Source organism: Aulonocara sp. 'chitande type north' Nkhata Bay, linkage group LG18 (assembly GCF_057382095.1).
Source record: "Aulonocara sp. 'chitande type north' Nkhata Bay isolate Kocher_YH1m ecotype deep benthic linkage group LG18, A_spYH_male_GT1.1, whole genome shotgun sequence".
In the NCBI taxonomy this organism is placed as follows: domain Eukaryota; kingdom Metazoa; phylum Chordata; class Actinopteri; order Cichliformes; family Cichlidae; genus Aulonocara; species Aulonocara sp. 'chitande type north' Nkhata Bay.
The window spans coordinates 37,029,863-37,044,041 of NC_141361.1; the positions used below are offsets into that span (position 1 = coordinate 37,029,863).

Sequence of the window (14,179 nt, forward strand, 5' to 3'; positions counted from 1 at the left end):
TGTGGGGAATGGGATAACGATCGTTCTCCGTGACATTATTAAGACGGCGGAAATCCCCACAAGGTCGCCACCGACCATCAGATTTAGGCACCATGTGTAACGGAGAAGCCCAGGCACTGTTCGAACGCTGCACGATGCCCAGACGCTCCATGGTGGCAAATTCTTCCCTAGCGACAGCCAGTTTGGCGGGGTCGAGGCGGCGCGCGCGCGCGAACACCGGGGGCCCTACTGTAGTTATGTAATGCTCTACCCCATGCTTCGTCACCGTGCTCGAGAAAGTGGGGACAGTGAGTGAGGGAAACTCAAAAAGCAAACACTGAAAAACGTCACCCGAATCTACTGAGTTAGCATGCACCACGGGCTGAGCACCCCGAGTCAAACAGGGTAATGAGGAAAAGGACACAGCATCAATTAAACGTCTGTTAGCCACATCAACCAGTAGTCCGTGAGCACAAAGAAAATCAGCGCCTATTATAGGCACAGAGCTAGCAGCAACAACAAAGTTCCACTGAAAGTCACGGTCGTGAAAGCAAACAGTCACCAACCTTTCACCGAAGGTTTTGATGGGAGAGCCATTAGCCGCTGTTAGCAATGGCCCGCAACCCTTAGCTAGCCTGTCCGCGCCAGCCGGGGGAAGAAGGCTCTTCTGTGAGCCGGAGTCCACCAGGAAACGCCTCCCCGAGCGTGAGTCCTCTAAGAAAAGCAGCCTTTCCTTGTTGCCAGCGGTCGCGGCTGCTACAGAGCGCTGACATGCCCGTTTCCCTGGGTCTGGAAACTGCAAGGCGGGAGGCAGCGCCGTGCCTTCGCTCCAAAACGCTGGTGATAAAAACAAAGCCCCTTTCCGCGGTGCCGCCGTGCAGCGATTCCGGCCACAGTGGACGAGTCGGAGGGCCCGTGGAGCATCGGTGAGGGGGAGGGGGAAAACGCTGGTGGGTCCTGAATAACCGTCTGGACGCCGAAAGTCCTGGTAGCCAGGAGGATGCGATCCGCCTCTTCCGCAAGGGAGCGGTAATCCTTCGTGGCCAATAGCGGGGAGTTGGCAAGGCCAGCGCGCACTGGAGCCGGCAGCTGTCGAAGAAAGAGGTGGGTGAAGAGAAATCCTCCGTCCTCCGCGCCCAGCAAGGACAGCATGCTCTCCATGAGCTCGAGGGCGGTGCCGTCGCCCAGGCCCGCGATGGAAAGGAGTTTCTCGGCCCGCTCAGCATCAGAGAGGGAGTAACGCCGCAGCAGCAGCCCCTTGAGGGCGGCGTACTTGCCCTGGGCTGGGGGATCCCGGAGGAGAGTCATCACACGGCGGGTTGACAGCGGGTCAAGTGAGGCCACCACATGGTGGTATTTAGTGTCGTCGGCTGAAACTCCACGAAGAGCAAACTGAGCTTCTACGTGCATGAACCATGAAGGAGGATCGTGAAGCCAAAAATCCGGCAATTTAAGCGCCACAGCAAACGCAGCCATCGGCGGAGGTGAAGGTCCGGCGGCCGCCGATGCTTCCAGGCCAGAGCTGGCTTCGTCGTCGAGCCTTAGCATGTTCACTACAGGGGTCACCAATGTGGAGGTATGTAACAACGACAGGAGAGGTCTCAGTGTCTCACTCCAACAACTTTATTAACTGACAGAACTTCACATATAGTCAGCGCCAAAATCTCCACCCCCACACTTCCTTTCAACTTGTGTGTGAGTGGAGCCACCTGGTGGTCCGCCACAATACTGTAATAAAAATAGATGGTGTAGTCATAGATGTAGTGTCAGAAATAAAATTCTTGGGAGTAATGATTGATAGCAAATTATGCTGGAAATCACACATCAGACATATACAAAATAAAGTGTCCAAAAGTATCTCAATCATAAATAGAGCCAAGTTCTTCTTAAACTGCCATGCAATGTTTTTGTTATACTGTGTACTAGTCCTACCATACTTGACTTATTGTGTAGAGGTGTGGGGCAATAATTACAAAAGTTCTCTGCATCACCTGGTTATACTACAAAAATGTGCTATAAGAATAATGTATAAGGTAGGATATTATAGTCACACTAATATTTTGTTTTTGCAGTCTAAACTATTAAACTTGATGTCTGCAATTTTGTTGAAGAAAGATGTTGAATCTATTTAATATTTCTTGAAAAATAATTGATTTCTGTGCTTTTTCTTTTTACACTGCATCAAATTAAGGTTGATTACGTCGATTAAGCATCATGAGGTGTCGCGTGAGAGGTGGTTTCCTATTTTTTATTTATTTATTTTTGTTGTTGCTGGGAGTTGGAACCCTATTAGTTAGGTTGCTTAATATTTACGCTAAGTACTCTTTAAAATACCAGAATAGGGAGGATGGTGTAGGTCTAAGTTTATTAGATTGATCAGTATTGCTGAACTATGAAATATTTTTTTTGTATACAGGTATAACAGAATAGCTTTAGTGTAGTTGTTGTTTTAAACTTGAGTATGAACTTGCAGACTTGCAAAATGCAGCAAGATATTTTAAAAAACAGTTTTGTTGATTAAAAAACACTATATCGGATTCATATCGGTATCGGCAGATATCAAAATTTATGATATCGGTATCGGTATCGGACATAAAAAAGTGGTATCGTGCCATCTCTAGTATTTACTCTGAACATCTGTGTTAACATTTGAAATTGGAAACATGTAAGTGTAACAAACATGTTAAAACATAAGAAATCAGGAAGGGGCATGTATAGGAATTTCTTTTACTTATGTATTAATCAGATTATTTTATTGTATGATACCTTGGTGCCACTGGATTTTAACATATCTCACACTCATACAGTAAGACAAATGCTGGGGGTCTAGTAAGGAAGTTGGGGGAAGCAGACAACTCCACAGGAAGAGTCTTTTGTGTCTTTGAGGACTCTGGTAGGAAGCAAGGGAGTGTGAACCTTAAGGTGTGAAACAGCTGTGTACTGCCTTTTGTTCCTGGAGAAGGTATTTAACTGAGAGCCATGCTAGGCTCAGGGAGACTCTGCTGACCGTCTGTCCCGCGGTCATGCAGGGACTTCATCAAGCTTGCTTGTCTGTTCTTTGTGTGTTTTGATTAAAGAATGTTAGCTACCGCTCACCGCTCATCTGCAGGCTTTATTTAAATGGAAAACTTCCACAACAGGCAAAAAAAAAAGCTTTTTGCTAAAAAAAAAAAAAAAGATTTAAAGCAGAAGTTTTTTGCACTGCATTTTAAAATGAAAACATATTGCATTTATTTGCAATTAAAAACACACAGAGCAGAAAGTGTGTTACTGTTTTACATCCACAGACACACAAGAAAAGAAGCAGGCAACATGAGGTCAAGTTATGGCAATTTTATTTTTGTATGTCAGTACATGCATTCAGAATAGAGTTTTTGAAAAACAAACAAACGTCCCAAGTAAAGTTTGGGGGGATTTTTGTGAAAGAAAGGTTGAGAGAGGGGGAAGGAGGAAGATGCTGCTGGGTCAGTTCTTTCTCAGCAGTCTGCTCCAGAATCCCCTCCTGTCCTCGGCTTGCTTTTCTTTTGCCTTCAGCTCTTTTAAGGTTTTGTTGAGCTGCTCCTCGGCATCTTTAAATGTTTCTTTCAGCTGCTGTTTGGCCAGTTTCCCTTTGTGTTTGAGGAGCTCTTTAGCTTCCTTTTTGTGCTTTTGTATTTCTTTAAGTTCATCTTTGCAGCCTTTCTTGGTCACCGTCGTTTCTTTCTTGAATACCTTCAACTCAATTTTCCCTTCTGCAAGTTCCTCTTGCACTTTCATCAGTTCCTCCTTCATGTTTTGAGTGTAACTCTTTGTATCTTCCATTTCTTTCTTTGCTTCCTGTATTTTAATTTTCTCTTCCTCCAACACTTTTTGAGCTTCCAACAATTCTTTCTTCATATTTTCAATCTCATTTTCTGTCTCGTGTTTACATTTTTTCTCCTCTTCAAGTTGTTGCTTCACATGCAGTAATTCCTTCTTTAGTGTTTCAGCTTCAGCCATTACATTTGCAGCGTCTTGTGTTGCCAACTGCATTTTGCTTTTTTCCTCTTCAAAAGCTTCCTGCACCTCCTGTAATTCCTGCATCACATTTCCTGCCTCCTTCTTTGCAGTTTGATATTTATTTTTGGCTTCTTGTGCTGTGCTTTTCTCTTCCTCCAATGCTTTTTGAGCTTGCAACAGTTCTTTCTTCATGTTTTCATTCTCGTTTTCTGCCTGTTGTTTTCTTATCTTCTCTCCTTTAAGTTTGAGACCCACATCCAGTAATTCCTGCAATACTACTTCAGTTTCAAACTTTGAATTTTTAGCTTCTCCTCTTGATTTTTCTGCCTCTTCTTTTAATTTGACATTTTCAGCCTGTATCATTTGAAATTTAAAATGAATCAGCTGTACTGTATTGTGAGGTGAAGCACTCGCCGATCCTCTTCTCGATCTCCCTTGATTCATTTTGGCCTTTTAAACAAAGGAACCAACGTTTTGTAGAGGAGTGAAGTGAAGTTTTCGATGTTTCTTCGTCAACTGTCGTTTGTCCTGCACAGAGATGCTGCTGTAGATGTGTCTCTAGCTGTGTCTGGATACAATGAAACATGCTGGAACTAAGTGCTTGTGTTGCACAGTTCTACTAAACATTCCATTTCATGCATGCTCCGCCCACATGGTCAGGAATGTCAGGTGCTGCATCTCCAAATGCTGCTCCCGTTGCCTAGCAATAACAGCTGTTTACTTTTTGGGGTCTGGTTCATTGTTTAATAAAGAAAACATGTCCAAGTATTGGGTGCTGAGGCTCAGCGCATATTCTAGCCTGCTGTGTGGGTGGGCAGCTAGAAATCACTGGTGGGCAACATGAGTGAGGAGAAAACTGGAGCAGCCAAGCAGGGAGCTGCAGGTTGCTGGTTTGAGTCTCTGTTCAGATGCTGGTGTCTCCTCTCTCTGAGATGTCTGCAAACTGTCCCAGATAAAACAATAAGGATAATAAACAAACACGTGACTAAAATAACAATTATGACTCTGATGTGTTTCATGTGTAGCAGGATGGCCTCTATACAGCAGTCGCTGCAAACATCCACATCGCCACACTTACTATTCTTTAAGCAGGCGTGCTGGGCTCCTCCTAAGGAAAGTTTGAAACTTCATTTCCTTCATGCTGGTGAACTTTTTACCAAATATTTTCATCAAAGCTTCTCCATCACTGACAGGGATTGTTTGGATCTTCACACTCATCTCCACCAACCCTAAAAAATGAGTCTCACTTTGCTCATATAATGCCAGGAGTGTCTCCATATTCCACAAAAGTCTATGCAAACATGTAACAGTATCCCATATTCATATGAATATTATTGATATTATAACAAAAGCTGTCACCAACACAATTGTCCCAAGTGCTTTTTTTTATTAGTTATTGCAAATGCTTGACTGCAGTTCTTGCTAGATGACAAAACCACTTATTAGGTTTAGAAGGAAATGACTTTTTCTACATGAGGTAAAGTTGGAGAGCTGTTTCCCCAAACTAAATGAAATCATCATTTGAAAAACTACAATCTGTATTTACTCTGAACATCTGTGTTAACATTTGAAATTGGAAACATGTAAGTGTAACAAACATGTTAAAACATAAGAAATCAGGAAGGGGCATGTATAGGAATTTCTTTTACTTATGCATTAATCACATTATTTTATTGTATGATACCTTGGTGCCACTGGATTTTAACATATCTCACACTCATACAGTAAGACAAATGCTGGGGGTCTAGTAAGGAAGTTGGGGGAAGCAGACAACTCCACAGGAAGAGTCTTTTGTGTCTTTGAGGACTCTGGTAGGAAGCAAGGGAGTGTGAACCTTAAGGTGTGAAACAGCTGTGTACTGCCTTTTGTTCCTGGAGAAGGTATTTAACTGAGAGCCATGCTAGGCTCAGGGAGACTCTGCTGACCGTCTGTCCCGCGGTCATGCAGGGACTTCATCAAGCTTGCTTGTCTGTTCTTTGTGTGTTTTGATTAAAGAATGTTAGCTACCGCTCACCGCTCATCTGCAGGCTTTATTTAAATGGAAAACTTCCACAACAGGCAAAAAAAAAAGCTTTTTGCTAAAAAAAAAAAAAAGATTTAAAGCAGAAGTTTTTTGCACTGCATTTTAAAATGAAAACATATTGCATTTATTTGCAATTAAAAACACACAGAGCAGAAAGTGTGTTACTGTTTTACATCCACAGACACACAAGAAAAGAAGCAGGCAACATGAGGTCAAGTTATGGCAATTTTATTTTTGTATGTCAGTACATGCATTCAGAATAGAGTTTTTGAAAAACAAACAAACGTCCCAAGTAAAGTTTGGGGGGATTTTTGTGAAAGAAAGGTTGAGAGAGGGGGAAGGAGGAAGATGCTGCTGGGTCAGTTCTTTCTCAGCAGTCTGCTCCAGAATCCCCTCCTGTCCTCGGCTTGCTTTTCTTTTGCCTTCAGCTCTTTTAAGGTTTTGTTGAGCTGCTCCTCGGCATCTTTAAATGTTTCTTTCAGCTGCTGTTTGGCCAGTTTCCCTTTGTGTTTGAGGAGCTCTTTAGCTTCCTTTTTGTGCTTTTGTATTTCTTTAAGTTCATCTTTGCAGCCTTTCTTGGTCACCGTCGTTTCTTTCTTGAATACCTTCAACTCAATTTTCCCTTCTGCAAGTTCCTCTTGCACTTTCATCAGTTCCTCCTTCATGTTTTGAGTGTAACTCTTTGTATCTTCCATTTCTTTCTTTGCTTCCTGTATTTTAATTTTCTCTTCCTCCAACACTTTTTGAGCTTCCAACAATTCTTTCTTCATATTTTCAATCTCATTTTCTGTCTCGTGTTTACATTTTTTCTCCTCTTCAAGTTGTTGCTTCACATGCAGTAATTCCTTCCTTAGTGTTTCAGCTTCAGCCATTACATTTGCAGCGTCTTGTGTTGCCAACTGCATTTTGCTTTTTTCCTCTTCAAAAGCTTCCTGCACCTCCTGTAATTCCTGCATCACATTTCCTGCCTCCTTCTTTGCAGTTTGATATTTATTTTTGGCTTCTTGTGCTGTGCTTTTCTCTTCCTCCAATGCTTTTTGAGCTTGCAACAGTTCTTTCTTCATGTTTTCATTCTCGTTTTCTGCCTGTTGTTTTCTTATCTTCTCTCCTTTAAGTTTGAGACCCACATCCAGTAATTCCTGCAATACTACTTCAGTTTCAAACTTTGAATTTTTAGCTTCTCCTCTTGATTTTTCTGCCTCTTCTTTTAATTTGACATTTTCAGCCTGTATCATTTGAAATTTAAAATGAATCAGCTGTACTGTATTGTGAGGTGAAGCACTCGCCGATCCTCTTCTCGATCTCCCTTGATTCATTTTGGCCTTTTAAACAAAGGAACCAACGTTTTGTAGAGGAGTGAAGTGAAGTTTTCGATGTTTCTTCGTCAACTGTCGTTTGTCCTGCACAGAGATGCTGCTGTAGATGTGTCTCTAGCTGTGTCTGGATACAATGAAACATGCTGGAACTAAGTGCTTGTGTTGCACAGTTCTACTAAACATTCCATTTCATGCATGCTCCGCCCACATGGTCAGGAATGTCAGGTGCTGCATCTCCAAATGCTGCTCCCGTTGCCTAGCAATAACAGCTGTTTACTTTTTGGGGTCTGGTTCATTGTTTAATAAAGAAAACATGTCCAAGTATTGGGTGCTGAGGCTCAGCGCATATTCTAGCCTGCTGTGTGGGTGGGCAGCTAGAAATCACTGGTGGGCAACATGAGTGAGGAGAAAACTGGAGCAGCCAAGCAGGGAGCTGCAGGTTGCTGGTTTGAGTCTCTGTTCAGATGCTGGTGTCTCCTCTCTCTGAGATGTCTGCAAACTGTCCCAGATAAAACAATAAGGATAATAAACAAACACGTGACTAAAATAACAATTATGACTCTGATGTGTTTCATGTGTAGCAGGATGGCCTCTATACAGCAGTCGCTGCAAACATCCACATCGCCACACTTACTATTCTTTAAGCAGGCGTGCTGGGCTCCTCCTAAGGAAAGTTTGAAACTTCATTTCCTTCATGCTGGTGAACTTTTTACCAAATATTTTCATCAAAGCTTCTCCATCACTGACAGGGATTGTTTGGATCTTCACACTCATCTCCACCAACCCTAAAAAATGAGTCTCACTTTGCTCATATAATGCCAGGAGTGTCTCCATATTCCACAAAAGTCTATGCAAACATGTAACAGTATCCCATATTCATATGAATATTATTGATATTATAACAAAAGCTGTCACCAACACAATTGTCCCAAGTGCTTTTTTTTATTAGTTATTGCAAATGCTTGACTGCAGTTCTTGCTAGATGACAAAACCACTTATTAGGTTTAGAAGGAAATGACTTTTTCTACATGAGGTAAAGTTGGAGAGCTGTTTCCCCAAACTAAATGAAATCATCATTTGAAAAACTACAATCTGTATTTACTCTGAACATCTGTGTTAACATTTGAAATTGGAAACATGTAAGTGTAACAAACATGTTAAAACATAAGAAATCAGGAAGGGGCATGTATAGGAATTTCTTTTACTTATGCATTAATCACATTATTTTATTGTATGATACCTTGGTGCCACTGGATTTTAACATATCTCACACTCATACAGTAAGACAAATGCTGGGGGTCTAGTAAGGAAGTTGGGGGAAGCAGACAACTCCACAGGAAGAGTCTTTTGTGTCTTTGAGGACTCTGGTAGGAAGCAAGGGAGTGTGAACCTTAAGGTGTGAAACAGCTGTGTACTGCCTTTTGTTCCTGGAGAAGGTATTTAACTGAGAGCCATGCTAGGCTCAGGGAGACTCTGCTGACCGTCTGTCCCGCGGTCATGCAGGGACTTCATCAAGCTTGCTTGTCTGTTCTTTGTGTGTTTTGATTAAAGAATGTTAGCTACCGCTCACCGCTCATCTGCAGGCTTTATTTAAATGGAAAACTTCCACAACAGGCAAAAAAAAAAGCTTTTTGCTAAAAAAAAAAAAAAGATTTAAAGCAGAAGTTTTTTGCACTGCATTTTAAAATGAAAACATATTGCATTTATTTGCAATTAAAAACACACAGAGCAGAAAGTGTGTTACTGTTTTACATCCACAGACACACAAGAAAAGAAGCAGGCAACATGAGGTCAAGTTATGGCAATTTTATTTTTGTATGTCAGTACATGCATTCAGAATAGAGTTTTTGAAAAACAAACAAACGTCCCAAGTAAAGTTTGGGGGGATTTTTGTGAAAGAAAGGTTGAGAGAGGGGGAAGGAGGAAGATGCTGCTGGGTCAGTTCTTTCTCAGCAGTCTGCTCCAGAATCCCCTCCTGTCCTCGGCTTGCTTTTCTTTTGCCTTCAGCTCTTTTAAGGTTTTGTTGAGCTGCTCCTCGGCATCTTTAAATGTTTCTTTCAGCTGCTGTTTGGCCAGTTTCCCTTTGTGTTTGAGGAGCTCTTTAGCTTCCTTTTTGTGCTTTTGTATTTCTTTAAGTTCATCTTTGCAGCCTTTCTTGGTCACCGTCGTTTCTTTCTTGAATACCTTCAACTCAATTTTCCCTTCTGCAAGTTCCTCTTGCACTTTCATCAGTTCCTCCTTCATGTTTTGAGTGTAACTCTTTGTATCTTCCATTTCTTTCTTTGCTTCCTGTATTTTAATTTTCTCTTCCTCCAACACTTTTTGAGCTTCCAACAATTCTTTCTTCATATTTTCAATCTCATTTTCTGTCTCGTGTTTACATTTTTTCTCCTCTTCAAGTTGTTGCTTCACATGCAGTAATTCCTTCCTTAGTGTTTCAGCTTCAGCCATTACATTTGCAGCGTCTTGTGTTGCCAACTGCATTTTGCTTTTTTCCTCTTCAAAAGCTTCCTGCACCTCCTGTAATTCCTGCATCACATTTCCTGCCTCCTTCTTTGCAGTTTGATATTTATTTTTGGCTTCTTGTGCTGTGCTTTTCTCTTCCTCCAATGCTTTTTGAGCTTGCAACAGTTCTTTCTTCATGTTTTCATTCTCGTTTTCTGCCTGTTGTTTTCTTATCTTCTCTCCTTTAAGTTTGAGACCCACATCCAGTAATTCCTGCAATACTACTTCAGTTTCAAACTTTGAATTTTTAGCTTCTCCTCTTGATTTTTCTGCCTCTTCTTTTAATTTGACATTTTCAGCCTGTATCATTTGAAATTTAAAATGAATCAGCTGTACTGTATTGTGAGGTGAAGCACTCGCCGATCCTCTTCTCGATCTCCCTTGATTCATTTTGGCCTTTTAAACAAAGGAACCAACGTTTTGTAGAGGAGTGAAGTGAAGTTTTCGATGTTTCTTCGTCAACTGTCGTTTGTCCTGCACAGAGATGCTGCTGTAGATGTGTCTCTAGCTGTGTCTGGATACAATGAAACATGCTGGAACTAAGTGCTTGTGTTGCACAGTTCTACTAAACATTCCATTTCATGCATGCTCCGCCCACATGGTCAGGAATGTCAGGTGCTGCATCTCCAAATGCTGCTCCCGTTGCCTAGCAATAACAGCTGTTTACTTTTTGGGGTCTGGTTCATTGTTTAATAAAGAAAACATGTCCAAGTATTGGGTGCTGAGGCTCAGCGCATATTCTAGCCTGCTGTGTGGGTGGGCAGCTAGAAATCACTGGTGGGCAACATGAGTGAGGAGAAAACTGGAGCAGCCAAGCAGGGAGCTGCAGGTTGCTGGTTTGAGTCTCTGTTCAGATGCTGGTGTCTCCTCTCTCTGAGATGTCTGCAAACTGTCCCAGATAAAACAATAAGGATAATAAACAAACACGTGACTAAAATAACAATTATGACTCTGATGTGTTTCATGTGTAGCAGGATGGCCTCTATACAGCAGTCGCTGCAAACATCCACATCGCCACACTTACTATTCTTTAAGCAGGCGTGCTGGGCTCCTCCTAAGGAAAGTTTGAAACTTCATTTCCTTCATGCTGGTGAACTTTTTACCAAATATTTTCATCAAAGCTTCTCCATCACTGACAGGGATTGTTTGGATCTTCACACTCATCTCCACCAACCCTAAAAAATGAGTCTCACTTTGCTCATATAATGCCAGGAGTGTCTCCATATTCCACAAAAGTCTATGCAAACATGTAACAGTATCCCATATTCATATGAATATTATTGATATTATAACAAAAGCTGTCACCAACACAATTGTCCCAAGTGCTTTTTTTTATTAGTTATTGCAAATGCTTGACTGCAGTTCTTGCTAGATGACAAAACCACTTATTAGGTTTAGAAGGAAATGACTTTTTCTACATGAGGTAAAGTTGGAGAGCTGTTTCCCCAAACTAAATGAAATCATCATTTGAAAAACTACAATCTGTATTTACTCTGAACATCTGTGTTAACATTTGAAATTGGAAACATGTAAGTGTAACAAACATGTTAAAACATAAGAAATCAGGAAGGGGCATGTATAGGAATTTCTTTTACTTATGCATTAATCACATTATTTTATTGTATGATACCTTGGTGCCACTGGATTTTAACATATCTCACACTCATACAGTAAGACAAATGCTGGGGGTCTAGTAAGGAAGTTGGGGGAAGCAGACAACTCCACAGGAAGAGTCTTTTGTGTCTTTGAGGACTCTGGTAGGAAGCAAGGGAGTGTGAACCTTAAGGTGTGAAACAGCTGTGTACTGCCTTTTGTTCCTGGAGAAGGTATTTAACTGAGAGCCATGCTAGGCTCAGGGAGACTCTGCTGACCGTCTGTCCCGCGGTCATGCAGGGACTTCATCAAGCTTGCTTGTCTGTTCTTTGTGTGTTTTGATTAAAGAATGTTAGCTACCGCTCACCGCTCATCTGCAGGCTTTATTTAAATGGAAAACTTCCACAACAGGCAAAAAAAAAAGCTTTTTGCTAAAAAAAAAAAAAAGATTTAAAGCAGAAGTTTTTTGCACTGCATTTTAAAATGAAAACATATTGCATTTATTTGCAATTAAAAACACACAGAGCAGAAAGTGTGTTACTGTTTTACATCCACAGACACACAAGAAAAGAAGCAGGCAACATGAGGTCAAGTTATGGCAATTTTATTTTTGTATGTCAGTACATGCATTCAGAATAGAGTTTTTGAAAAACAAACAAACGTCCCAAGTAAAGTTTGGGGGGATTTTTGTGAAAGAAAGGTTGAGAGAGGGGGAAGGAGGAAGATGCTGCTGGGTCAGTTCTTTCTCAGCAGTCTGCTCCAGAATCCCCTCCTGTCCTCGGCTTGCTTTTCTTTTGCCTTCAGCTCTTTTAAGGTTTTGTTGAGCTGCTCCTCGGCATCTTTAAATGTTTCTTTCAGCTGCTGTTTGGCCAGTTTCCCTTTGTGTTTGAGGAGCTCTTTAGCTTCCTTTTTGTGCTTTTGTATTTCTTTAAGTTCATCTTTGCAGCCTTTCTTGGTCACCGTCGTTTCTTTCTTGAATACCTTCAACTCAATTTTCCCTTCTGCAAGTTCCTCTTGCACTTTCATCAGTTCCTCCTTCATGTTTTGAGTGTAACTCTTTGTATCTTCCATTTCTTTCTTTGCTTCCTGTATTTTAATTTTCTCTTCCTCCAACACTTTTTGAGCTTCCAACAATTCTTTCTTCATATTTTCAATCTCATTTTCTGTCTCGTGTTTACATTTTTTCTCCTCTTCAAGTTGTTGCTTCACATGCAGTAATTTCTTCTTTAGTGTTTCAGCTTCAGCCATTACATTTGCAGCGTCTTGTGTTGCCAACTGCATTTTGCTTTTTTCCTCTTCAAAAGCTTCCTGCACCTCCTGTAATTCCTGCATCACATTTCCTGCCTCCTTCTTTGCAGTTTGATATTTATTTTTGGCTTCTTGTGCTGTGCTTTTCTCTTCCTCCAATGCTTTTTGAGCTTGCAACAGTTCTTTCTTCATGTTTTCATTCTCGTTTTCTGCCTGTTGTTTTCTTATCTTCTCTCCTTTAAGTTTGAGACCCACATCCAGTAATTCCTGCAATACTACTTCAGTTTCAAACTTTGAATTTTTAGCTTCTCCTCTTGATTTTTCTGCCTCTTCTTTTAATTTGACATTTTCAGCCTGTATCATTTGAAATTTAAAATGAATCAGCTGTACTGTATTGTGAGGTGAAGCACTCGCCGATCCTCTTCTCGATCTCCCTTGATTCATTTTGGCCTTTTAAACAAAGGAACCAACGTTTTGTAGAGGAGTGAAGTGAAGTTTTCGATGTTTCTTCGTCAACTGTCGTTTGTCCTGCACAGAGATGCTGCTGTAGATGTGTCTCTAGCTGTGTCTGGATACAATGAAACATGCTGGAACTAAGTGCTTGTGTTGCACAGTTCTACTAAACATTCCATTTCATGCATGCTCCGCCCACATGGTCAGGAATGTCAGGTGCTGCATCTCCAAATGCTGCTCCCGTTGCCTAGCAATAACAGCTGTTTACTTTTTGGGGTCTGGTTCATTGTTTAATAAAGAAAACATGTCCAAGTATTGGGTGCTGAGGCTCAGCGCATATTCTAGCCTGCTGTGTGGGTGGGCAGCTAGAAATCACTGGTGGGCAACATGAGTGAGGAGAAAACTGGAGCAGCCAAGCAGGGAGCTGCAGGTTGCTGGTTTGAGTCTCTGTTCAGATGCTGGTGTCTCCTCTCTCTGAGATGTCTGCAAACTGTCCCAGATAAAACAATAAGGATAATAAACAAACACGTGACTAAAATAACAATTATGACTCTGATGTGTTTCATGTGTAGCAGGATGGCCTCTATACAGCAGTCGCTGCAAACATCCACATCGCCACACTTACTATTCTTTAAGCAGGCGTGCTGGGCTCCTCCTAAGGAAAGTTTGAAACTTCATTTCCTTCATGCTGGTGAACTTTTTACCAAATATTTTCATCAAAGCTTCTCCATCACTGACAGGGATTGTTTGGATCTTCACACTCATCTCCACCAACCCTAAAAAATGAGTCTCACTTTGCTCATATAATGCCAGGAGTGTCTCCATATTCCACAAAAGTCTATGCAAACATGTAACAGTATCCCATATTCATATGAATATTATTGATATTATAACAAAAGCTGTCACCAACACAATTGTCCCAAGTGCTTTTTTTTATTAGTTATTGCAAATGCTTGACTGCAGTTCTTGCTAGATGACAAAACCACTTATTAGGTTTAGAAGGAAATGACTTTTTCTACATGAGGTAAAGTTGGAGAGCTGTTTCCCCAAACTAAATGAAATCATCATTTGAAAAACTACAATC

General features: G+C 41.3%; 1 protein-coding gene across 1 annotated transcript; it reads right to left on the reverse strand.

Moving 5' to 3' along the window:
- Positions 1–645: 645 nt before the first annotated feature.
- LOC147309121 (uncharacterized) lies at positions 646–1,700 on the reverse strand. Its single transcript, XM_086273197.1, has one exon. The coding sequence runs from the start codon at positions 1,525–1,527 to the stop codon at positions 736–738; it is 792 nt and encodes a 263-aa protein (XP_086129323.1). The 5' UTR covers positions 1,528–1,700; the 3' UTR covers positions 646–735.
- Between the last annotated feature and the right edge of the window lie 12,479 nt (positions 1,701–14,179).